Raw genomic sequence first — 23,482 nt, 5'->3', positions numbered from 1 at the left:
TTAAAAAGAATGTCTGATTCAGGGAGATTGGGGTGTATCTAGAATCCATATCCCAATTGCAAGTGCTAAATTAGTGGCATATACCAACTTGCTTAATAGTACATCCCTACCACAACTTGTAACATGTACTCGTGGTTTATGCATTACTACTATTTATTCTTTTGGTCCAATTAAATTCAATATTACCAACAGGCAGATTGCTTTTATAATATAATATCGCTGTCCCCTACCTTGGATTGTGAAATGTATATTATTTGATTTATAAAACATAACTTGGACTCATGCAAGACATGACATGACATGACCAGTATTATTTTGGGTTCGGTCTCAGCTAGGGTATGTATATATTAAAAAAAAAGCTAGTTGACTCGCCTAACTCACAATCTGTTGACTAGGTTTTTTCTCAATTTCCCGAATTGGTGGGCATTGTAGGTTGTACTTGGGATGTGAATTTGGGATTTATTTTACTTTGTTATGCGCGAATTTGATCCTGAATTTAAAGGTGGTTGCAAGTTGAGACATTGCAGCAGAAAGGCCGGATTCTTGGCAAATCACAAAACTAGGGCTGTGCCCAATGGTCCTAATTATCAAAACTGCTGCCTAACACATCCACCGCCACCATACATACTCTCCTATTCCCAAAGAAAACTACTACTATAATATCCCAACAGACATGAGATATATACGGATGATTCGAATTTTGAAGCAACGAATTCATGGATTAAATATTTATACAAATAAAACACAATTTACTCCATTCATATTTTGCTGAAGAACCCCATTTAATAAAAGTAAAAAAAAGAAAGAAATATCTAGCTTATGTTGCGATTGTCGAAATAAATTATGCATGTGTTGAAGAAATATCGAAGTATGAGCTTAGAAAACAGAGTACCAAAATAGTTGATATAGGGAGAACATTGAAATTAATGTTGTATAAATCTTCTTTTAGTTCTGTACAATGAATACAATCTGTGGCTTATTTCCAAGAGAAAGAAGCCCTTGTATGAAGTCTAATATAAATGGAACAATTGTGCGTTCCATCACCGGATGGTGATCCAATCATCCGAGACAGACCAATAGGGACTTTGATGGCTCATTAGCTCCCGCATCCGGTCCGAAGGGCTGGATGGTGACTGCATACTTGTCGAATCGGAGAAGTAAAGGGCCGGTTGAGGAGAATATTCAGGGGTGGGGAGAGATGTAGTTGAACACGTCGTAGGTGATTCCCAATCAGGGAAATCGAATGGGCATCTTGGAGATGGTGAGACGGTCATTTTATACTCTTGCCTGTCTTTAAACGGAGCAGCTAGATCATCAAAATATTGATCGTCGGAGACGAATGGGTGATCTAGGAGCATCTCAGCCGTCCATCTTTTGCTTGGATCCTTCACGAAGCATTTTCCAAGAAAATCTTTTCCTTCTTCCGATAATCTTCCGGGAATCTCTGGCACCTCTTCGCCGTCGCCGATTTTCATGAGCACCTCCGCCAGGTTGGAACACCGCCACACCGGATTTCCTGTCAACATCTCCGCGACGACACACCCCAGTGCCCACACATCCGCAGGGCCCCCTGTTCTCCGCCTGTGACAGTCTCCGGCGACATGTACATCGGCGTACCTCTGAATTCGCAACCAGGAGAACTCCCTTTCCCGGCCCGCTTCGATAGACCAAAATCTGCAATCTTTACTCCGCCGTTCCGGCATAAGAGAATGTTCTGAAGCTTTAAATCACAGTGAACATAACCAAACTTGTGAATATAGTGAAGACCTCTCAGCAAAGCTTTGGTGTATCCCACAACTTCGGATTCCGGCAGCCTATGATTATCGGAGTTGTTCATTTTATCAGCCAACGTGCCGCCGGGAGCGTACTCCAACATCAGATTATACAATCTCTCGCCATTTTCACACGAAAAACATCCTCCGAAACAACTGATAATTTGTGGGCAATCTTTAAGATCATCTAAAATCAACTTCTCGTTCATCAGTGAAGAAGAATGCGAAACCCCACATGATTTCACCGCCATCAGCGGAGGGGTCTGAGAAGAACTCTGGCTTCTGGGCACTGCTAAATTCACCATGGCGAAGCTTCCATGACCCAATTTCTCACCGCGAACCCAATCCATGTCCATTCCTCAATTCTCAATCAAGAACTTAAATTTCTTTAAACTATGGAAAAAAGGGGAGAAGCAAGAGAAGTGGTCTCGAGTTTGAGAAATTTATGACTTCTGTTGTATTTATATAAGAGAATTTTGGAGTTGATTTGTATAAACTTTAAAAATAAAAAGCACGTGGTCGTGAAGGATACTTCGCGGGAACCCTAAATAGCGGACCCTAGTTTAGGAAACGTGGTTTGTATGGTTGACCATTGTTAAGAATCTCTATAAAGATCTTATTTTATTTATTTTTATCTCTATAAAGATTATGAAAAATCTTAAAATAGTTGTTAAATATGATATGATTTGATTTTTCTGCTATATTTGATTGATTAGCATATTTTTTATAATTTAGAGATATAATTTTATATTGTGTAAAAAATAAATGTTATGATTTAAGTAAATATATGGCAAAATCCATTATCCAATTAAAGTCAAAGTCAGTGCGATTGTGGGTTCGTATTTGGTGTGGTCAGGGTTCACATTAGAAAGTTATGTTATAATTAAAACTTGACTTTTAATTTGAATGGATTTGTTCAAATCGAGTCTCCCAAGATTTTTCTTTAAAATTGCTAGAGCTCGTGTGCATTTAAGCGATAATGTTAAATTTGAATTTTGATATGAACCAATATTATATGTACGAGATGAGTTAAAAGGGAAGTCAATTAGAACGACTTTCATACTTATCTTTTTATACTAAGATTAGGTTTGGAATATGGGCAAATGGCGTATTCTTCGCGTGGTTGGTGATTCTAAAATTCATTATATTTTAATATAAAAAATGATTTTATATTAAACATCTTGAGTTCATCCATTTACAAAATCAACAAGACAAAAAATTTGTGTGAGACGATCTCACGGGTCGTATTTGTGAGACTGATTTCTTAATTGGGTCATCCACGAAAAAATATTATTTTTTATGCTAAGAGTACTATTTTTTATTGTGAATATAAGTAGGGTTGACCCGTCTCACATATTGAGATCCGTAAGAAGTCTCACATGATACTCAATCAATCAACAATTTAGTGGACGGAAGGCCTTTCAATTTGCTTTGCGAACAAAAATTTATAATCGTGGCCTCTGGAGGATCTTCCTACGTAATAGAATTAATATTGGGTATATCCATAACTTGCATGCATAAAATTAGCAGTCAACCATTGGGACACGCAACTTGATTCCTTCACACATCCTTATTTTCGAAATATGGTCCAAATTATGAGGATCGGTGGCAAAGCTCTCTAGTTAATATATTTATTTTGACTTGAAAAATTCACCATCTAATCTACCCTCTGACGGCGGTGGCTAATTTCAGTCCAAATTCTGGAATTGTTGACCTCTAAAAACCCCTTATCTATTAATCGGAATTTAAAGCATATCTATGTTGTGTTGACTTCATAATTTCTGGGGAACTAAAGTTGACCTGTCATTTCTTATGAGAATTTTAAGTAATATCGATTTCATCAGAATATTATAAGATATTTGTAAATATTTTTACAAAATAATGAAGGATTTCATTTTCATTTCAATTCCGTTCTTCATCTTCTAACAGATTTGTATATCACCACGTCTTTCCACATGCTTGGTTTAGCAAAGTGTCAAAATGATAAATTATTGGATTATTGGGGTTCACAAAAAAATAGTATAAAACTCGTATATATTGGACAATTGAAGGCTGTCTGTGCTAAATTTGATGTATCTCACCCGTGCATAAGATTGATTGTGATCATCACCAAATAAAAATTTTAAAAAAATCCCAACTATTATATTATTATTTTAATAAAATAGATGGCGGAGACAAAATCCAACATCTCGGAACCAACTTATCAAAAAGTATCACAACATGAGGCTATATATTGGTTTTTCGACATAAGTATGTGATAATATATTTATTTTGAGTAGGTCTCATGTGAGACCGTCTCACGGATACTAATCTGTGAGACCGGTTAATCTTACACATATTCACAATAAAAAGTAATACTCTTAGCATAAAAAATTATATTTTTTCATGGATAATCCAAATAAGAGATCTGTCTCACAATTTCGATCTGTGAGACCGTCTCATACAAGTTTTTGCCATTTATTTTTGGATTGTTTTCAAAGAAATTCTATAAACAAGTCTCTTAATCTGTGAAGAAAAACATAATTCAGTGCATAAAATTTTATGAAAGTGTGTAGTTTAATATATTTTGTGAGTTTGAAATTTTTTCCGTAAATTTTTCATTAATAAATTCTTCCAAAAATAACAACTGAAATTGTTGCCCCAAATGGCCTTGTGAAGAAACTAGAGAATTAAATTATATTTTTCCTTAGGTTATTTAAAAAATATTTAACTAATGGAGAAACAGTATCTTAAGCATAGCTGAATACTGCATGTTACACCAACCAAAGAACGCACCACATGGGAAACCTATCCATGTCTTGGGGACTATCTCACTTTGTAAAATTCAAGTCATCATTAAATATTGTCTCGTTATGTTGACAACATGCTGATGCTATCCCCATGAAACTTAGGGAGAAAATGGGTTTATTAATGAACTGATTCCTTTGTATAAATTTGAATTCGACATCTCCATTTGAGATATTCAAGTTCCTTGTGAATATTTTTTTTAATAACGTGAGAACATGCGTAAACCCTCGTGCTAATAGAGCAGCTTGCAAATCACGTTACTCAAGTGAACCGACATGTTGGTCTGAGAAAATCTTGCTATTAGGAGAACAAAACTCATGATCAATGATCAAATGTTCACCTATTCTACCGACTCAGACATCACTTAGGGCTCCTTGTTGTGTATTTGAATCTATGAATAGTAATCAGGCATATTAGTGTATGAAAATCCATAAATTATAAATTTGAAATGGGTAACAATAATAAGAAGAAAAAAAAAGGAGTGGGTGAATTGAATTTAGAGCGGATGGGTCATTCAACCGTCCAGATAGAGATAGTGATAATATTTGTATGTTTCATTCACATGTTTGCACGTTCTTCATGTTTTAGATGTAACAAAAGGTCGGTCATAACTTTGCGATTTTTAACCGTACGTTTAATATTCTAACGTGATTATATTTCTTCGCATAAAAGATATTGACATTTGAAATATCATTTTGTACCTAATAAATTATATTAGCTAATACTAATAATATAAATTTATGTAATAAATTAAGGAAAAGAAAGGAGGATAGCTAGGGAATAACAAAGTTGGTTAATTAGTTAACGAATGATGCTTGAGAAATAACATGAACCAAACTGACTATATCACACCGCCGCCCCTTTCGTTGAATTAATCCCCGCAGTCTGTCACTTTAACAATTCAATCACGATATTCGATTAAAAGTTGGACCCAATAAAAGAAGCTTACGGGGGTTTCTTTAAAGTAGCTTGAACCTGGACAAATTATGGCATTTTTTTTTTGTCATAAATTATTTCAAATAATTGAAGTCAGAATAAATAATTCTGTCAAATAATTCGACATTTACTATTTATTATTTGACCTCTCCTCCACGACAACGAGCTGCGGCGGCTGGGCTAATTTTTTAACTTCAAAATATTGTCCGCTAAATTATCTATCCGCACCTATTAATCAAATTAAACGATTTTAACCAAAAGATAGAAATTGGAAACAAGCCCTTTTCGTTTTTTGTTTCATATTTTAAGAAACTTCATATGAAATTCGACTCAATTATTTAATAATAATAAAATATATAACATGTTCGCATTATCGTTTATTTATGCAAAATGTGCAAAATCAATTGCAATATAGCTCACATCCTTTTCAGGTTTTTGAGTCCATAAGCACTTTAGAAACAAAATACTGCAGCTTTAGTTTAGTTTGTATCCATTTTGTCAAGATTGCTTGACCAGCGAATTTAAGATAAAATTGAAACCACAACAGAGACAAAATTTACATACTGTTATGCTGGAAGGAAGAGTATATATAATCTCACACTTAAAAGTACATCGATAGATGAACGCAAGATCAAACTAGCTTTCACGGCAGACACAGTGATGGCAAAAAGAGCACGTCTCAAAATATTTAACCAAGGAAATCCCTTTACGCGACCTGTGAGTAGCTCGTGTTGCATTATTTTCTGAGGGTAAATGTCTCATAGCTTGAGCTTTCATCTGTGCAGCTCTGAGTTTGTCAAAGATTTTGTCCATCGATTTTGATCTCTTCTTTTCAAGATTCATCTGAAAAGAAAAGGAAAATGGAGTAAATATCCCATAAATGGCCCCATTTATTTTTCTGCTCTGAATAGATAGGTTATGTATACCACAAGTGATGAATGCATGTAACAAACAGTACGACTATGTCATCACGAAAGTTATGGTATTAAAACTGCACATACATGAGTTGATACAAGTGGCCTGTAAAATCACCAGTTTTTGCATCTTTTTGATGCAGTAGTACAAACAAAGATATTGTGTTTGAGTAACAACCAGGTGGTTACACAATACCTCGAGTTTCTGAATAGCTGCCTCCGCTTTTGCCTTCTGCAAGTTCTCCCAAGCTGTGATCTTGGCTTCCTCTCTTTGCAATCTGGATAAACACCACAGATATATACTAATTACAAATTTTTAAGGAAGTGATTCTCTTTTGTAACATTTCATAATACTTATTGTTGAATATGTGAAACGTCAAAAGAATCATGAGCAACCATAAAGTGAAAGATAATCGTCGACTTTCAACTTAGGGAGGCCCTTTTGAGTTGTGACAGAAACAAACTGATATTTTGTTGTATTTGTCAATAATTGCAAACATCTGAACTTTTTTTTTTTGAAAATTAAGATCCGAAAAATACATCATTGCAGCTTTCATTATATATTCTATTAGAATTTAACTAATACTTCCATTACCATGTCTATGACCAGTTATTGCTGACCAACATTGGCGGGAAATACTTTTTACCTTCATTTTATTCACCAACAAACAAAGCATACCTCGATGTGTTTCTTGACGCCTCTGTGATACTCCAAGGCAAAGGCAAGTCGTCAACATTGGTCGAGTATTTCAATTTTCTCATTACTTGTTTTTTTGAGTGCCTCAATGTAGTCGTGCCTTTGTCCACCTGAACATCCCTGATTTCATCTTTAGCTGCAGGAGTACTCCTGTCCGGAATCAAGAAAGTAGAGATTCCAGAAGTTAAGGCAGAGAACGACAACCGCCCCTTGGAAGATGAATGAGAACTTCCCTCTGGGCTCATTTGAGTTGCCATATCCCTCCGTGAAACAGTTCGCGAAACCAATGCTTCTTCGCCCTTGGTGCTGTCAAGTTTATAATCTGTTGTTCGATTCAACAAAAAAATTAGTTATCAAGTAGTATTAACCAACCTTAAGTGCTGGGGAAGCAAAATCAATTAATTCATTTCGCACACTAAACAGATATTAAATGGTAGGTTTGGCTATTGAGGATAGTTAAGGTTCGACTCCAATTTAGGGAGATTTGATTTATTGTGAACAAACAAAATAAAAAATTAAGAATGGGGCTCATTATATACATTTAGAGCAGAGAACCTACCCAGGTTTTTAAATTATAGAAAAACCTCAAACACTGAAACTGGCAATTGATAAGCGGCAAGCCTAGATAACAATCAAAAGACATGAGAATTAAGTAAATGCATGAGAAGTACAATATGTATAGAAGTCACAAAACTAATGAAAAGAACAACTCCATATATACCTTGAGAGCTTGGCACTGAAGTTTCACTAAGCAAATCTGACAATCCAGGCACGCTACTATTCCAAGTCATACTACTTTCTGCATACAAAGAATTTGATTTTTCGAAAATCCCACGATTATAGTGAACATGGAACCCATCTGGGACCAACACTCCAGTTGTGAGCGGCGAATTTGCTGTGTAATTCCTCACATTCCCACCTTCAAGCACGGGCACAATGGGAGAATAGTTCGAGAAGTACCCAAGATCCTGAGGCCCACTCTTCGATTTTTGTCGCCTTTGAGACTGCGCTAATGAGGTCTTGCAAGAAGCATTACCGGAAATTGGGCTCGTGATCCATCTCTCAGCATCATCCCATTTCGAAGGCAAAGCACGCCCACTATTAAAGGGCATCAAAGCAGCAGCACTAATATGACTCCGGTTACTATTTGTTGGCAATGGTATTCGCTCTGAATGCCAGCTTTTAAGTGTTACTCCCACATTACCATCACCATAATCTGGCGTTCCAGGGCTCGTATAGGCACCTGAGTTCCTAAATGACTGTTGATTCTTCATGACTTTCAGTTGAGATCAAATGTAGTCCACATTGCTTCACTTCACAATTTCAAGCAAAATATATCCTAATACATAATTTCACTAACAGTTAGAAGGCATCACCTAAATGCTTCGAGAATACAAAATTCCAATTCTAGCTACGGACATCTATCTACCGACTCTATGGATATCTAGCAAAAATCATTAACAACAAGAGGCAATTTTCACTTAGTTCTAAACTATATATATCGACTCTATCTTCTGGTCACCACACACACACAGATTCTTACAGGATATGTAACTGGATAGCAGGCAACGGACATCTATATCTGTAAATTTGTAAAACATTTCATAATGATCAATTTCTTGGAGCATAATAGTTTATGAGTTTGGGGCTGGAGGACAGCAGATATACTTGAGAAGCACAAATACACCAGCTGCAAAGGTGGATCACATCAACGTTAAGCTTCAAAGAATTGAAATTCTTTTAACAAGAACACAATGTGATATTAAACTTAAAAAAGACTCTGCCTTTCGTTGTCGAAATAGCTAGATTATCGTCCCTTCCAGTAACATGGTTTACTTTTCCTGCTTCGCACACACGACACACACTCATGGGACCAGAAAATGAGAGAAAAAAAAGCAGTAACAAGAAAAGGGCTTTCACAATCCTCACTTTCACGGAAAATGAAGCAAGAAAATCCAGCAAAGGCATGCTTTCAGCACTTTTTTGCTCCTTTAACTTTTCGACGACTTCTTGTTCAACCCTTTGCAGTTTGCAGGATGGACTAAACAGTGAGTAATCGAGAGAGAGAGTTTGCAGGATGGACTAAACAGTGAGAGAGAGAATGTATCTGGAAAGAGAATATTTTAATTAATGGAAAACTGTGCCTACTGTTCGCTTGTGAAGCACAGAGTTGAATACGATAAAGAAAAAAATAACTGTATGTGCCGACGAAGTACTGAGGCAAGAACCTAGGAGACATGAAAAATAAATAAAAAATGAGGTGGGAAATTTGTCAATTTGGTCCCGCATTTGTTTATTGGCAAAAATTTGTGTGAGACGAATCTTTTATTTGGATCATCTATGAAAAATTATTATTTTCATGCTAAAATTGTTACTTTTATTGTGATATTGGTAGGACTGACTCGTGACAAAAACTCGTGAGATCGACCTATTCTTGTTTAATTTGCTTGTAATTTTGTAATTTCTTTATGTTATTTTCACTTTCCCTTATTTAGATAATTTTGGATCGGTATTATCTGATATTTGGAACTAAAATGTGTTACTACTTTGGCATATTAATCTTGGTAATATTTCGGAAAATGTAAAAACAATAAAGATTGTAGGTCAAAACAGCAATTTTAATTAAAATGAGTCGCGTAGGCAAGGATCGTAAAGAAAAGTCTGAATAATAACCTGAGGACAAAAAGGTAATATCGGGATAGTATAAAATCAATTGAGTGAAGGAAGGAGATAAAGACAAGGTTGGGCGGGCAGATGTGACAATTCACCGCAAAATACGGGCCTAGGAAGTATAAAAGTTTTGATTAATGAATGGAAATGTCAATATGTTGACAATAACTTTTTATTTAGACACGAGTTATAAAATATTTTAGACATGTTCAATATCGATTATTATATATTTAAATAAAAAATTTATACAGATAACAAGATTGATCAGTAAAATTTTCATGAAAATAATATTTGGGTTGCTACCACTCAAATGTTTTTAAAGGCAAATATAATATATATTATTATATTAGAGATTTATAAAATAATTAATTTTTGGTGTCATTGTCTATTTTAATAATTATATATATAATAAAATGTTAAAATTTTAATGCAAATAACATTTAGCTTAGCGTATAGAATTTTTATTTATTAAACATCAAGTTGTATATTCAATTCCTATTATAATATTTTTTTCTCTTTATTTTTTTATTCATGTATCAAAATTACGAAGTAGTCTCTTACTATTTCTTATAATTATATTTTGATCATCATATGTACTATAATAATATATATAATAATAAAGTGCTAAATTTTTTTATGTAAACTATTGTAACTCAGTGAATAGGGTTTTTATTGTATAAGTATTAAGTTTCAAGTTCTATTTGTATTTGGTTTTTTTTTTTTCTCTTTTTTAATTTTTATTTTTTTATTTTATATATCAAAATGGTCGTATAGTCTCTCATTATTTTGTTATTGGTTTTCTTAATTTTTTTTCGAGAAAGCAAAGATTTTTTTATGGTGAAAGATATTGGTCAAGTGACTCAAGTTGTAAAAATATTATCGTATTAACATTGAAGCATTTTTGGTTGTCTCTTTTTGTGGAGTATGCCAAGAGTTGAATAGTCTTTTTTTATATATAGATATTTTGTTATTATTTTATTTATTTTTATGTTTATGACATGTAAACATATTTATTTATAAGATACAAATTGCTTTACTAGTAAGTATTTTTTCTTTTAAAATGCAAAGGAGAACCCACAAAAGCTATTTTTTAGTTGAGTGGGTCTCATGTGAGATCGTCTCACGGATCCTAATCTGTGAGACGGGTCAACTCTACCGATATTCATAATAAAAAGTAATACTCTTAGCATAAAAAATTATACTTTTTCATAGATGACCCAAATAAGAGACATGTCTCACAAAATACGATCCGTGAGATCGCATACAAGTTTTTGCTTTTTTTAATTTAAACTAAATTGACCATCGGGCTAATACAATATCATGTAAACTACGTTACTTATGTCAACTGCACTGAATAAGTTTTGAACAGTGATAAGAAGTGTTCAATTTTATCAACACTTAGATTTCTTTTTCTTTTTAATTTAATAATAATGGAACCGGCAACTGTAATCTTTCGATTCAGATGGGATAAACTCTCGGTCAACACAATAATATATAAAATCACATTAATCAAGTAAACTATTTTATACAAATCTTATACGACAGACTATCTTAGTAACTCGGATACCTCGTCGTGACGACCCTTGTATTTCTTAGTAGATGGTATGATTGACAAGCTTGTTCAAACCTTTTTTTCCCAATTTCAACTCTTCTCTGTTACCATCACCTTATTCTACGTACACCAATTAAAATATTCTGGAACGAACTTTGTATCTATGTAATTAATTTCTATATCAATGGACCAAAAAAATCCATGCCAATGAATGAATGGGCGCCTGCTAAATTGGTAGAAGTTTGAAAAGTAAACTAAAGTGGGCTGTTTTTCTCTAAATATTTCAAGAAACACAATATCACTTTCTCGATTTCGTTTGACTGCCGCATTATTATTTTTGTATTCTTCTACGCTTTTATTTAATCACGCCTATGAAAAAATAACATAAACCTCTCACCATTGTCAAAGAAATTGAAGAAGAAGTCGATGAAAACAAAATATCATTGTGGACGTTGCTAGCTAGTTCTTCAAAACCCTCTCGAATCACAAATTTAACTGCTGAGGATGATTTGATATATCTTAAGTTTCTATATATCTTGGTTGGTAATCCCTCAACTTCCCTTTTGATAGTTAGATTCTGATTTTTTCATATCATAGAATTCATCAGTTCTACATCTTTCTGGCCTGGGAAGAGTTAAAATATGGCAGAGAGGCGTGTTCCGACGCCGTTTATAACCAAAACTTACAATATGGTGGACGATCCAAGTAGTAACGATGTGGTTTCATGGAACGAGGATGGAACAAGATTTGTGGTGTGGAAGACAGCGGAATTCGCAAAGGTTTTGTTGCCTAATTACTTCAAGCACAACAATTTCTCCAGCTTTATCCGTCAGCTTAATACCTATGTAAGTCTACTTTAATTTGTTCTTCTTTCATGACTATTTCTTATGGTCTATATAAAAAAATTCGAGATTTGAAACGATCGACGAAATTTATACTTATTAGTTGCATCAAAATTTTGAATTTTCATAAAAGATCAAGCTTAAACTTTATGAAACAATAATTACAAAATTTGTTATGTTTCATCCCAGCAATAATCCCTATATATATAAGGTCAAAACTACACGTTTGTCAACTAATTAAATTCGAGGGTTCGATATATGATTGTTTTAGTGGATCTTGTCGTTAATGTTTACTGTGTTGATTTGGGAATAATGGAAAATTGATGAGAATTACAGAAAGAATGTGGATATAAATGCTGAAAACAATATTACTGAGAAGAAATACCTTATCCCTCATCAAAAGTCAAACCCAACGATGATCTCAGGGTCGATCGAGAAGTTTGTGTGCTATGGTTTACGACAAATTACATGCTTAACACAAATTATATTATATAATTATCACATTAATTTTTTTTTTATTTTTTTTGAATTTATTTAATATAATTTTGTCTTCATTTTTTCTGAATTCTTGTTTCTAAAAGACCACAATTGTCAATTGTACTCTGTCAAATATTCCAAAAGTCTACACATAGAACTAAAGAAGTATTAGACCAAACACCAAATAATAATAATAATAATAAAAAAAACTTATGGTACTATATATTTAATGTTTAAAATTATTAAATATATCTCTAATCTAACTAACGAGATAATTAATTTCTAATTTTTTTAACATGAATGTTATTTAGTATGTTTATACTTATTCTATATATAATACTTCATTAGAATAACCTTTATTTTGATATGGTGTAACACCAAAACTTCTTTCTAGTTTTAAATTTTCCTCATTTCATTTTTATTTGCTATGAAGATTTCATTCTGCGAAGTAATAAGTAATTTAATCATCTCTCATAATTTTTTTTCTCAATCAACTACTACTCGTTGGATAAATATACCAATCTTAAATTTATTCATTTATCATTTTAATATATAAAAAATAATATACTAAAATCTAAATCAAGTATTTGAAAAATACACATATAATATGATCAAACTCACACTAACTGGCTATTTCTAGGGTTTTCGAAAGATTGCTCAGAACAAATGGGAATTCGCCAACGAAAACTTCAAACAAGGACAACAAGAGCTCCTCACCGAAATCCATCGTCGGAAAATGGCGGCGCCACAAACTCCGGAAGGCAGGAAGCCCGGTAATGTGGCTTCACCTGCATGCTCCGCTGATGAATTTGCCTCGAGCTCCACCGGTTCCCTAGATACTCGGGCGTCAGCTCGGATCACTGATTTACTCGAGGAGAACGAAAATCTGAGGAAAGATAATGAGATGCTGAACTTGGAATTAGTACAAACCAAGAGACAGTGCAATGATTTGATTTCTTTATTAACTCAGAGCATGCAGGTTGAACCGGATCAGATCAACCGTATTTTGAATCTCTGCGACTGCGAGCCGCCGACGGTGGCGGAGGGTAGCGGATGCGGAAGTGGATATTCTAATTGTGATGACGACGAAAATGAGAAGTGTGTAAAGTTGTTCGGGGTCATCGTGAAAAAGAAGAGGAGTTTAGAAGGAAATAAGAAAGGAATACGGGCATAGCCTTTGATGTCATTGTTGTGGTTCAATATTAGCCGGTCCAAGTTGCACATCTGTATTTTGTTTTTCTTTTAAAAAAAAACAAAACATAAAACATTAAATCAGAAGATCCATTCTATATTCGATGAAATTTCAAGCTAATTCAAGAGTCATTCTATTTGACTCTTCCCATATGTTGAATAGAATAAAATCACATTTTCAGCTCTATAAAACCATTTTATCCGAGACCGGGCTTCTAGCCCAATGGTCTCACCCGCCGGATTAGCTGGCCTCCCACCCCGGGTTCGATCCCCCTCCCCTGCGTGAGTTGTAATAAAAAAAAAAAATAAATAAACCATTTTATCCAAAGTCCTCATAGAAACAGGTAAATCCCAAAACATTTGATCGCTCAAACTGGGAAAAATTGGTATGCCAATATTGAACCGGTGATCCGGTTAAAAATATGTCGGACCGGTTCAATTTTTTTTACATTTTTTTAGATTTTATTTTTTAATTAATTTTTTTTGAATATATATATATATAGGATTATTTTGATTTTGAACTTTATTAAAAATATTATTTTCGTAGTAGGTGAGCTTATTTAATTTGTTAAACCTTGATAAATCTATCTTTTTATTATTTATACATACAAGCTTTAGAATTTAAATATTATTTTATATAATATAAAAGTGTTTTAAACCGTTATTTCAAGGTAAATTCGTTCGATCAAAGGTCTGAGATTAAAATATTGTTATATATTATATAATTTAAAAGTTTTCAGATGTACCATACGTTATATTGTGCTTCGCTTTGTTTTTTAAGGTATTAATGAGGGGACTTTTAGGTTGAAAGAGTTGGGAGATTAAAACAAAAATGGCTTCTTCTTTTTTTTTTCCAAAAAAAAAAACTAACAAACAAATCCTATTAACAAACAAACATCAACATAAACAATCAAATCACGTCAGAAATTTTACTATTTTTCAGCTAAATATATTATATTATATAAAAAAAGCAAAAACTTGTGTGAGACGGTCTCACGGGTCGTATTTGTGAGACGGGTCTCTTATTTGAGTAATCCATGAAAAAGTATTACTTTTTATGCTAAGAGTGTTACTTTTTATTGTGAATATCCATAGGGTTGACCCGTCTCACAAATTAAGATTCGTGACACGGTCTTACATAAGACACACTCATAAAAAAAATGCTCCAGTTGTAAACTCATTTTAGTGTTCGATTTAGACAAAAACTTGTCTCACAAGTCGTATTTTGTGAGATGAATATTTTATTTGGGTCATCCATAAAAAAATATTATTTTTTATGCTAAGAGTATTACTTTTTATTGTGAATATCGATATGGTTGATCCGTCTCATAGCTAGATAAAGATTCGTGAAACCGTCTCACAATAGACATACTCTCTATTTTATATACTCTCGACTCTTCGTTGAAATTATATAGGTTTTATAAAAAAAAAAATAATAATAAACTGTGTTTTTCTAATTATTTTTCAAATTTATATATTTGAAACAGATGTAGTGTCTGTTATTAATTTAATAAATGATTAACACGATATCATTAATATGGCCACATAATCCGTCTTTAATATAATAAATATCCACGTGTTTGAAAACCCACTAAAAAGTATAGAGAAACAAGAACCATGTTTCTTCAACTCTTGTTACCAATTCCCTCCACCTTTGTCAACTTCAACTTCTCGATCATACCCCCCAAGATTCCGAATTTCCTGCTCCGTCACGTCCATGTGTTCCGGCAATGAGCTCATAGCAAAGTTCTTGAAACAGATCATGTGCATGTTTGGAGAGAAATGTGGGAGATACGGAGAATGTGTATTTAGCTGAAAGGGATGGTATAATCAAGAATAAAACTATTGAAACAGACTTGAGTTCGAGTTTTCCTAGGTTATTTGGGCAATATACAATGCTTGGTTCTTTTACTTTGTAAATCGCGACAGTGTCAGAATGTAAAATTTGTTTTTGAAAAAATCCCATCATCAAAACGTCCTCACCGAAATGTGCGACAGTTCTTCATCTCAATCAGATTATCCTATTCGACAAATTTGAACAGAGAAAAAACAGCAGGACAAAACCATGTTTTCATTCGTTAAAATTACAATACAAGGATATATATCTATTATAACTAAAAGTCAGCATTTTATTTACGTTGTCAAATTATAAAAAAAAAAATCAACAATAATCTTTAGCCAAACTGTACATTATTACATCACAGCAATAAGAAAGAATTCTCAGATTTTAATTACGTTCATTTTTCGATTTCTTCATTGGTTTTTCGATCGAGGAAAACTAATAAATTTAAAAGATAAATTAAAGAAAGCAAAAAAATAAAAAAATAAATAAAAAAAATCAAACTTAAACATTATTTCCTTCACATATATCACAATAATGTGCATAGACCACACAGATGAGATGCAATGTTTAGCACCTTCTATCTACGAAGTATTTCACATATGCTTGTGACGATTCTCGCGTATATTATAAGTAGATATATGCTTGCAAAATATCATAAGAGCCATGAAATTCCTTAACCTAAAACGAATCGCTCCAATTGGAGGCGGAACCGAGAGATTCTGCATATTCATAAAAAAAAGGGATCAGGTGAGTTCAAGATAGACAAAATTTGCTAGTGACTAGACACCAAGAATCATATATAATTCTGCATCAGGTGGTTGCAGCAGATGCCTCGCAAATTTTAAGGAAAATTTAAAGTGTTACATTGAAAATTTATGGTTCAGACATATCTACAACCAGGACTAGAAACCGAAAAAGGTGATATATGGGTTAGATCATCTTTAAGAATCAAAAATCATTTGTACGTCATACAAGTAAAGGGAATAATTTAAGGGGTTCAAGTTCGAGTTTGTGATGCCATTTACGGTACTTTTGCAGTTATTCAAAGTTCAGGAAACGATTTTACCAGACTTGAATCGTTTTACAGTTCAGAGTCTTCATCGCCGCATCAGCAAAACAACGTGCTGCCTCAGCTTCAGCCTCGGCCTCCTCAGCTTCCCTTGCTGCCACCTCAGCTTCGGCAATTGCAGCTTCGGCCTCTGCAACTGCTCGTGCAGCGGCCACAGCAGCTTCTTCAGCAGTCATGCTCTTCATCTTCTCTAACTCAGCATCAATCTGGGCTTTGGTAATCGCACCAATTTTCTCTGCTTCTGAAAGAGTATTCATTGTTCCATTAGGTAGCGTCGAAGGTGTGTCTTTCCCCACTTCAGAAGATGTTGATTTTGGTGTAATCCTATACTGATTCTTCACCTGTCAATAGAACCACTGTATATTACAATTGTAATAAAAACTACCTAAGCCTGTCAGCAGCTATAACCCATCCTTTTTATGCCGGTTTCTAATTCATGTAGCATAAACAAAATCATAACAAATTTATGATAGCCCAGTACATTGATTTTTCGATCGCCCTTCCAATTTTGCCAACTCGGTGGGGGGTTTAAGAGGAAAAATAAAATTCTGAAAAAGAACTAACATGAAACCAAGTGAACTTTAAATCACAGCCTCACAGGTGAAAGCTGTGATATAAAATTTATTATGCCTCATAATTGCACTATCAAGTATACAATATACGACCTGATCCATGCAAAGGAATTTCATATTTTACACCTTTAGCTAACTTCCTACACCAATTTTTTTTAAAGAAAGCCATTTCCACCCAAAAATAAAAAGTTCCAATGATAAAACGAAGGCCGTTGCAGCTATACACCTTAATTAAATGTCCTTTTTTGGTCAAAAGCTTCAAATTTGTGGCCAAAGTCCTTTCCAAGTCCGGAGGTGTAGCATGATTTAACTACAGCATCCAAACAAATAAAGTGAGAAACTGAGAATCGTAACGATATCAGATAACCCCACAAGGAAAGCAAGAGAAGATAACCCCATTAATTTCATTGACGTCTGCATCCTCAAATCAAGTGTTAGGTAACTGTGTATTATTACGGTAATTAGAATAAAAAACTTTACTCCCAAAATTCTAAGGAACACGACAAGAATCGCCAGTTGTTTCATTGTCATCAATTACCATATCACTATGATAGTATTTCTGTTATATTATCACTATTAAATCTATTACCTCTATGCATCGAGCGATAGCATGCTGACTAGATCCTCGAGGTTCCTTTAACTTTGTTACAGCCTCCAATATAAGATCATTCAGCCTTCATTCAAGGGTGCAGTACCAAACACATGTCATCAAGCAGCATATAGACATAACATACCGTTTCAAAATGTAGCCAAGACAAAAAATTTTAGATTGTCATAATAGATTTCATGAGCAATGTGAATACATAATAAGCAGCTAGACTTAAATTATCCATTAACTGGTTAATTAACAGAGAGCTGCTTAAATTATCCATTAACTGGTTGATTAACAGAAGACAATAGATGTCATAACTAAAACTCGAATGGGCATCCCCTTCTGATTTTAGACATTTGAGTTTTTAAAAAATCGAAGGTTCAAAATTCAATGAATTCAAACCTGTCACACTCCAATATATTAAAGAAAACAGTAGCATGTGGAGCCTTACAGTGCTGTTTTACTGTGTGCAATCCTGGTTAATTGGCTCTTGATTATTATTAGTACTTTGTTTATATAGAACTGACATAGAGCATTCATGGAACCAGAAATATGTATGCATGTGCATCTCTAGGCCCTTGATGGGTTATGCATTCACACATTTATACTCTCCATGATTAATCGACTACTAGTTCCCGATTTCCAAGGAAAAATAGAGCAGTAACAACCGCATTTAGAAATTAAAGCTACATTAATTAACAGTGACCCCGGAATATTATTTCTTTCAACCTTGAATCCTGACTTTCCGAGCCAGCATCATATGAAGTTTCAATAGATTCTGTAACTGGTGTTACATCAACTTCTTCTGAATCCTTCTCCATGATCATTTCATGAACCACAGCATCTCCACCATGCTTGTTGGTAGCCTGACTACTTTTATGTGAAATCCTAACCCTATGCCTTGAGCCCATACCATTTGCCATGCAATTTAAGTTTCTCCATTTATCCTGTTCATTGAGATTAAATACTTCAGCTCCCCCAAAAAGATTCGTACATTACATTATTTCTCATGCAACAAATTAATTTTTTTTGCCTAATCATGATAAAGAAATCCCCCCTAAGATAATCAATAATACTTAAAAGTAAATGAGAAACCTCGACATTTCTTACCTTAAGGTCCACATTCGAACGCAACCTTAGGGCTGCGCTGAAATCTTGATCTTTAAGTATGGTACTCCATTTTCCTACTCCATATTTTGTAATGCCAGCTTTAAGAGCAGCTTCTTCTTCTGATGTCCACCTCTGTTTTGGAGCACCCATTACCAGTAGTCAAGACAAGTGATCTCAGGAGTTTTGCTCCCTATTGCTACAACAAGAAAAACATTAAAAGGACTAAATTAAGCCATGCGAACTATATGCATAAGAAATATATACATACCATAAACATAAGAAAGAACTGCCTTTCAAATTAAATTATCTCTATCCTCATGTTTTTCGCACCATAATGTAGACTGGTAGTATTTACACAAGCGTCGTCATCAAACAGCACACGTTTCTAAAGGTGGGCAGATTAGCAAGATCAGTTCCTGAATTTCGGGAAACAAATATCTTGGATCTAAATGACGAAAATAATCATCTTCTAGGCTTCTATAACAATCTTTACAAAACAAGTACACCATTGAAACTTCAAAAGATAGCATTAAAAGCACCGGGTAACATAAATCGACTCAGAATGAGAAAGATAATAATCTTATTGCATAATTATTCCATTCAAATACTTTACCAGAACAAAAGGATTGAGTAAAACAATGCATATCATAATGTAGATAATTAAAACCAAAAAAACTGACTAATTGCAAGGTCTAAACCAAGCCGCTAAAATATTAACAGTAAAACAGACAACTTATTCTCAACAAACTAAAAGACAACTCAATTTCTAAATGTACGTTGAAGATTAAAGCCAAAAGATTCAAAGCTCCACTCGTTGAGTTTACGCGCATAAGTCATAGGCCAAAATTTTATTTTTCTCATCTTCCAAATTAGCGTAAAAAATTTTGCTTTGAGCATTTCTCGTAAATAGGGAGTTTTCTTCATCCCTACACAAATCCCACGACCTAAAATTTAGTATTCCGTGCAAAATTGAGGTAAGAAACACACGACACAGAAAAGGACCGAAAAGAATCTCGTATAATCATCGAAAAGTTTTATTACTTCCGTCAAACTAAATCAAAAACCCATCGAAAAAATGAGATAAAACTAACACGTGATTTTAAGGTGGCAGAGAATTTTGAAAACCATACCTGAACAAAACCGAAGATCAAATGTTGAAAAGAAAAAAAAAATCAAGACAAACCACTGGCACATTCAATTAGGACCTCATTCTTCCAAACTATACAAAATGGTTGAGGGCCGACACGAGAGAGCTGACTGCTCCACAGTCTAGTGTGTGTGTGTGTGTGTGGGTGACTGACTAGTTCGCGAAGAATCAGAGCCGATTCTCAAATTTTGTTGACCATTATCACATCACGAATTTAACGAATTAATTAATTAATTAATATCAATATTTGTTTGTTAAGGGTTTATTAACTAAGTAAATACGAGAAAATAACAAATTTACCAAATAGAGAGAGGCCGGGGTTTGAAACCGCGGTTACTTGATTTTGCTTTTATATTTTTTTATATTAATGTTTGTTGAGATTTTAATAAATTGAACAAAATCAATTTTGTCGATATTTTGGCTAAGTTGAAAATTCCCTAATATTGATACCATTATTATTTTTTTTTAAATTAAACATTATTGCTATTGTTATTATTATTATTTTCATATAAGCTATTATGAAAAGCACTAAAAAATATATATTTAAAAAACAAAACACGGAGCCGGAGTTTGGACCCGGGCCCCTAAGTTCTCGTTCCCAAATTTTATACTATTTTCATTTTCGCCCCAAAATGCTCTGATACAGAAGTCAGAACAGAGAATTAATCCCTATTTTCTGCACTGATCGGGAAAATCGGAAGCAAATGGCGAGCTCACTGCAACGGCTGCGGCATTCCCTTTCCGTGAATTCATATCGGCTGAAGATTTCTCCATTTTCGAGGGCTTTCTCCACGGATGATTCGCTGGTTGAAATCGCACCTGGAGAGATTGGTATCGTCTCTGGTATTCCTCAAGAGCACCTCCGCCGAAGGGTACAATCATCATCTTTCCGTTCATTTTTATTTTTGTTCGTTTTTTTCTGGCATGAAGTTTAACTTTTTCCAAATTGGATGGTGAATTAATTTGTTAGATTAATTGATGAACTAGCGAGGTAGGGTTTCGGCATAATCAACTTGAAATTTTTCGGAATTTGTATCATTTTATTGTTTGTTTCATTTTGCTCTTGTATTTGTGTATGTAACAACCATATCAAGAGTAATACGAATATATGTCCCGTAGAACTGATTTTTCTGTGCTTATCTAGTCGTTCCGTTTTGAATTTAGGTGTGATGGACAAGCTTTGTTTCCGTTACATAACAAATGCTACTTTAGTTCAATTAACGTTTTGACAGGTTCTGATTTTCTCACCTGCTCGAACTGCTACACAACAAGGTTCTGGAAAACTTGGGAGGTGAAAGATTAATTTTTTGTCCACACAGAAGTATGCAGTTTTTTTCTATTAATGTTCTGTTTCCCTGTCTAAATATGTCTTTGCCCTCTAATTTAGATTTGATGAGTTGTTTTAATCGTAGCCCATTCTTCTTTCTATGACTTGTTTTGGCTGAAGAAAATGCATGTAGTGGATACCATTTTTCTTTCACAGGGACTGGGACTGGTTCCATTTAAACAAACTGAAGCTATTATAAGTTAGATGTTCTGAGATTAATTATAAATAACTTGTATGACATAGTTAATGGCTTAATGCCTTGTGTCCGAGTTTGGGACTAATTCAGTGCTGAGAAAGTAGATCTTGTATGAGAAAATATTTGATTGACCAAAAGTTCAGTGCTCATTTTGTCACGTATATCGGTCAGGAAGTTCTTTTGATTCAAATATGGGGGAAAGAAAAAAATGTTTCTTTTATGATACCTACCCCCAATACCCGCCTTATTTTTCTATTACTCTCTCGTTAGCAAAAAGCTGGTTGAGTAAAAGCTATCCACTGTTCTCTCTCTTTGTCCGTAAGTTCGATTTTAGTTGTTGAATCACATGTTTCACTCACTGGTCAACTTTTCGTCATATATTTTACAATCACTCAGTAAGATTGTGTTATTTGTGGCATTCAGATGGGAAAATCCATTGATGGGTTGGACATCCACAGGGGACCCATACTCACATGTTGGTGATTCTGCATTAAGTTTTGAGAGTCAAGAAGCTGCAATATCCTTTGCCGAGAGGCATGGTTGGGAATACACGGTATAACTGGTTTCTCAGTATACCTGCTATACAAATTTTTGCTGAATTTGTAGTTCTTTTACTCTCCTACACTATTGATCTTAAGGAATAGTCATTTCTTCAACATATTGCTACTTTGTGGATTTGTTGGAATGTATTGGTTTGAGTGTGGAAAAATCTAAGATAAGATTCCTCTGACAAAGGGATTGGTAATATTCTGAATGACTGTTTATCACTTGCTTTGGCTGAAACTACATGAATTTAATATGATTAAATATAGAACTCCTTGATTATCTGTTTTATGTTTGACTTGGGCTGAGTGCTGTTAGTGTGGATGCCTTGTTGGATTCAGGTTGGTGATATTGACATTTTATTAGCATTTATATGTGTTCAATACTGTTCCACATGTTTTTCCTTTGTCAAAAAATAAACGGAATTTGGAGGAAAGGATGTCTCGCACTAGTAACAGTTGGAACACGAAGGCAAGCAGGTCATGATGAGGCAGTGTAGGTTGATTTTGCATTGATGGTTCTACCTTCTCTTTTTATTAGTCTTATTCATCTATATTTTTAAAGCTTTGTTTTACTTGCTTTTGATTGAAAAATCGAGCCTTTCTTTCTCTGCAACTTTTGACTTGCAGATTAAGAAGCACCAGACACCATTATTGAAGGTTTGAGATACTTGTTTCAGATCTTTTGTTCTGGTTATAGCTTGTGGCTTGAACTTAAGTAGCAACCTCGACTTATCTCTGCTTTTATCATTGAATTATCTGCTTGCAGGTGAAAACATATGCTGACAATTTCAAATGGAAGGGCCCTCCGAAGACAGATGTGAACTAAATTAAATTTTCCGATTTAATCTTTTGTGCTTTGGGTGATCAAAATCTTGACCAATATTTTATTGTTTCATGTTCAATATGCATAATGGATTTTCCTTCAGTGGACAATATATTTCCAACCTGGGATTTTTGGAATTAGTTGGTGAATAAACTCCTCCACGTCATGATTTCATTTATATGTACTGTGTTGTTGATTCTCAGTACCCTGGCATTTGTCAAATTTTTTTACGCATCATGTTCAACCAACCCATGATTTCTGGTGTTCAAGAATCCATTTTGTATGCAGGAAATCCCTGGACAAGACCGAATGGTTACATTTGTTAGCAAAACATCAGCTTATCCATGAGCAGAGAAAAATTGAAAAAAAGATTCACAAACAATAGTTACATGTGCTCTAACCAACTGAGCTACTAGAGCT

At 34.1% G+C, this 23,482-nt stretch overlaps 3 protein-coding genes and 2 pseudogenes across 9 annotated transcripts; 2 read left to right on the top strand and 3 right to left on the bottom strand.

Moving 5' to 3' along the window:
• Positions 1-888: 888 nt before the first annotated feature.
• Positions 889-2,241, bottom strand: LOC140822118 (mitogen-activated protein kinase kinase kinase 20-like; annotated as a pseudogene).
• A 3,762-nt stretch (positions 2,242-6,003) lies between these two features.
• LOC140822122 (uncharacterized) lies at positions 6,004-9,191 on the bottom strand. 2 transcript variants are annotated; one of them, XM_073182862.1, is made up of 5 exons: positions 9,036-9,191; positions 7,828-8,445; positions 7,089-7,428; positions 6,606-6,687; positions 6,004-6,338 (listed from the first exon to the last, which is right to left on the bottom strand). In XM_073182862.1, the coding sequence occupies exons 2-5, from the start codon at positions 8,378-8,380 to the stop codon at positions 6,132-6,134; spliced, it is 1,182 nt and encodes a 393-aa protein (XP_073038963.1). In that variant the 5' UTR covers positions 8,381-8,445; positions 9,036-9,191; the 3' UTR covers positions 6,004-6,131. The 2 variants fall into 2 exon arrangements, with proteins under 2 accessions (XP_073038963.1, XP_073038964.1); XM_073182863.1 differs by lacking the exon at positions 9,036-9,191 and adding an exon at positions 8,650-8,782.
• A 2,474-nt stretch (positions 9,192-11,665) lies between these two features.
• LOC140821897 (heat shock factor protein HSF24-like) lies at positions 11,666-13,880 on the top strand. Its single transcript, XM_073182571.1, has 2 exons — positions 11,666-12,173; positions 13,288-13,880. The coding sequence occupies exons 1-2, from the start codon at positions 11,970-11,972 to the stop codon at positions 13,819-13,821; spliced, it is 738 nt and encodes a 245-aa protein (XP_073038672.1). The 5' UTR covers positions 11,666-11,969; the 3' UTR covers positions 13,822-13,880.
• Positions 13,881-16,176: 2,296 nt separating this feature from the next.
• LOC140821808 (single myb histone 1-like) lies at positions 16,177-20,383 on the bottom strand. Of its 6 annotated transcripts, none has more exons than XM_073182416.1 (8): positions 20,155-20,383; positions 19,293-19,440; positions 19,025-19,220; positions 18,644-18,861; positions 17,912-17,996; positions 17,549-17,632; positions 16,748-17,091; positions 16,177-16,400 (listed from the first exon to the last, which is right to left on the bottom strand). In XM_073182416.1, coding segments are annotated over exons 3-8 (882 nt in total). In that variant the 5' UTR covers positions 19,175-19,220; positions 19,293-19,440; positions 20,155-20,383; the 3' UTR covers positions 16,177-16,399. The 6 variants fall into 6 exon arrangements, with proteins under 6 accessions (XP_073038517.1, XP_073038518.1, XP_073038516.1 ...); XM_073182417.1 differs by having other exon boundaries at positions 19,355-19,440; XM_073182415.1 differs by having other exon boundaries at positions 19,293-19,409.
• Positions 20,384-20,753: 370 nt separating this feature from the next.
• Positions 20,754-23,240, top strand: LOC140821992 (NADH dehydrogenase [ubiquinone] iron-sulfur protein 4, mitochondrial-like; annotated as a pseudogene).
• Positions 23,241-23,482: the final 242 nt, after the last annotated feature.

This window comes from Primulina eburnea, unplaced genomic scaffold, assembly GCF_022965805.1.
Source record: "Primulina eburnea isolate SZY01 unplaced genomic scaffold, ASM2296580v1 ctg739_ERROPOS11973397, whole genome shotgun sequence".
Lineage (NCBI taxonomy): Eukaryota > Viridiplantae > Streptophyta > Magnoliopsida > Lamiales > Gesneriaceae > Primulina > Primulina eburnea.
This window is presented reverse-complemented; position numbering and strand designations above follow the sequence as displayed.

Excerpts from the sequence above, each read along its gene's own strand:
- LOC140822122 (XM_073182862.1), bottom strand. The coding sequence starts at position 8,380 with ATGAAGAATCAACAGTCATTTAGGAACTCAGGTGCCTATACGAGCCCT. Across the intron at positions 7,429-7,827 it reads TTCAGTGCCAAGCTCTCAAG|ATTATAAACTTGACAGCACC; the intron begins GTATATATGGAG and ends ATCGAACAACAG. Across the intron at positions 6,339-6,605 it reads CAGCTATTCAGAAACTCGAG|ATGAATCTTGAAAAGAAGAG; the intron begins GTATTGTGTAAC and ends TTTTCTTTTCAG.
- LOC140821897 (XM_073182571.1), top strand. The coding sequence starts at position 11,970 with ATGGCAGAGAGGCGTGTTCCGACGCCGTTTATAACCAAAACTTACAAT. Across the intron at positions 12,174-13,287 it reads TCCGTCAGCTTAATACCTAT|GGTTTTCGAAAGATTGCTCA; the intron begins GTAAGTCTACTT and ends GGCTATTTCTAG.
- LOC140821808 (XM_073182416.1), bottom strand. The coding sequence starts at position 19,174 with ATGGGTGCTCCAAAACAGAGGTGGACATCAGAAGAAGAAGCTGCTCTT. Across the intron at positions 17,633-17,911 it reads CTATCGCTCGATGCATAGAG|TTAAATCATGCTACACCTCC; the intron begins GTAATAGATTTA and ends TGGATGCTGTAG. Across the intron at positions 17,092-17,548 it reads AAAAAGGACATTTAATTAAG|GTGAAGAATCAGTATAGGAT; the intron begins GTGTATAGCTGC and ends TTCTATTGACAG.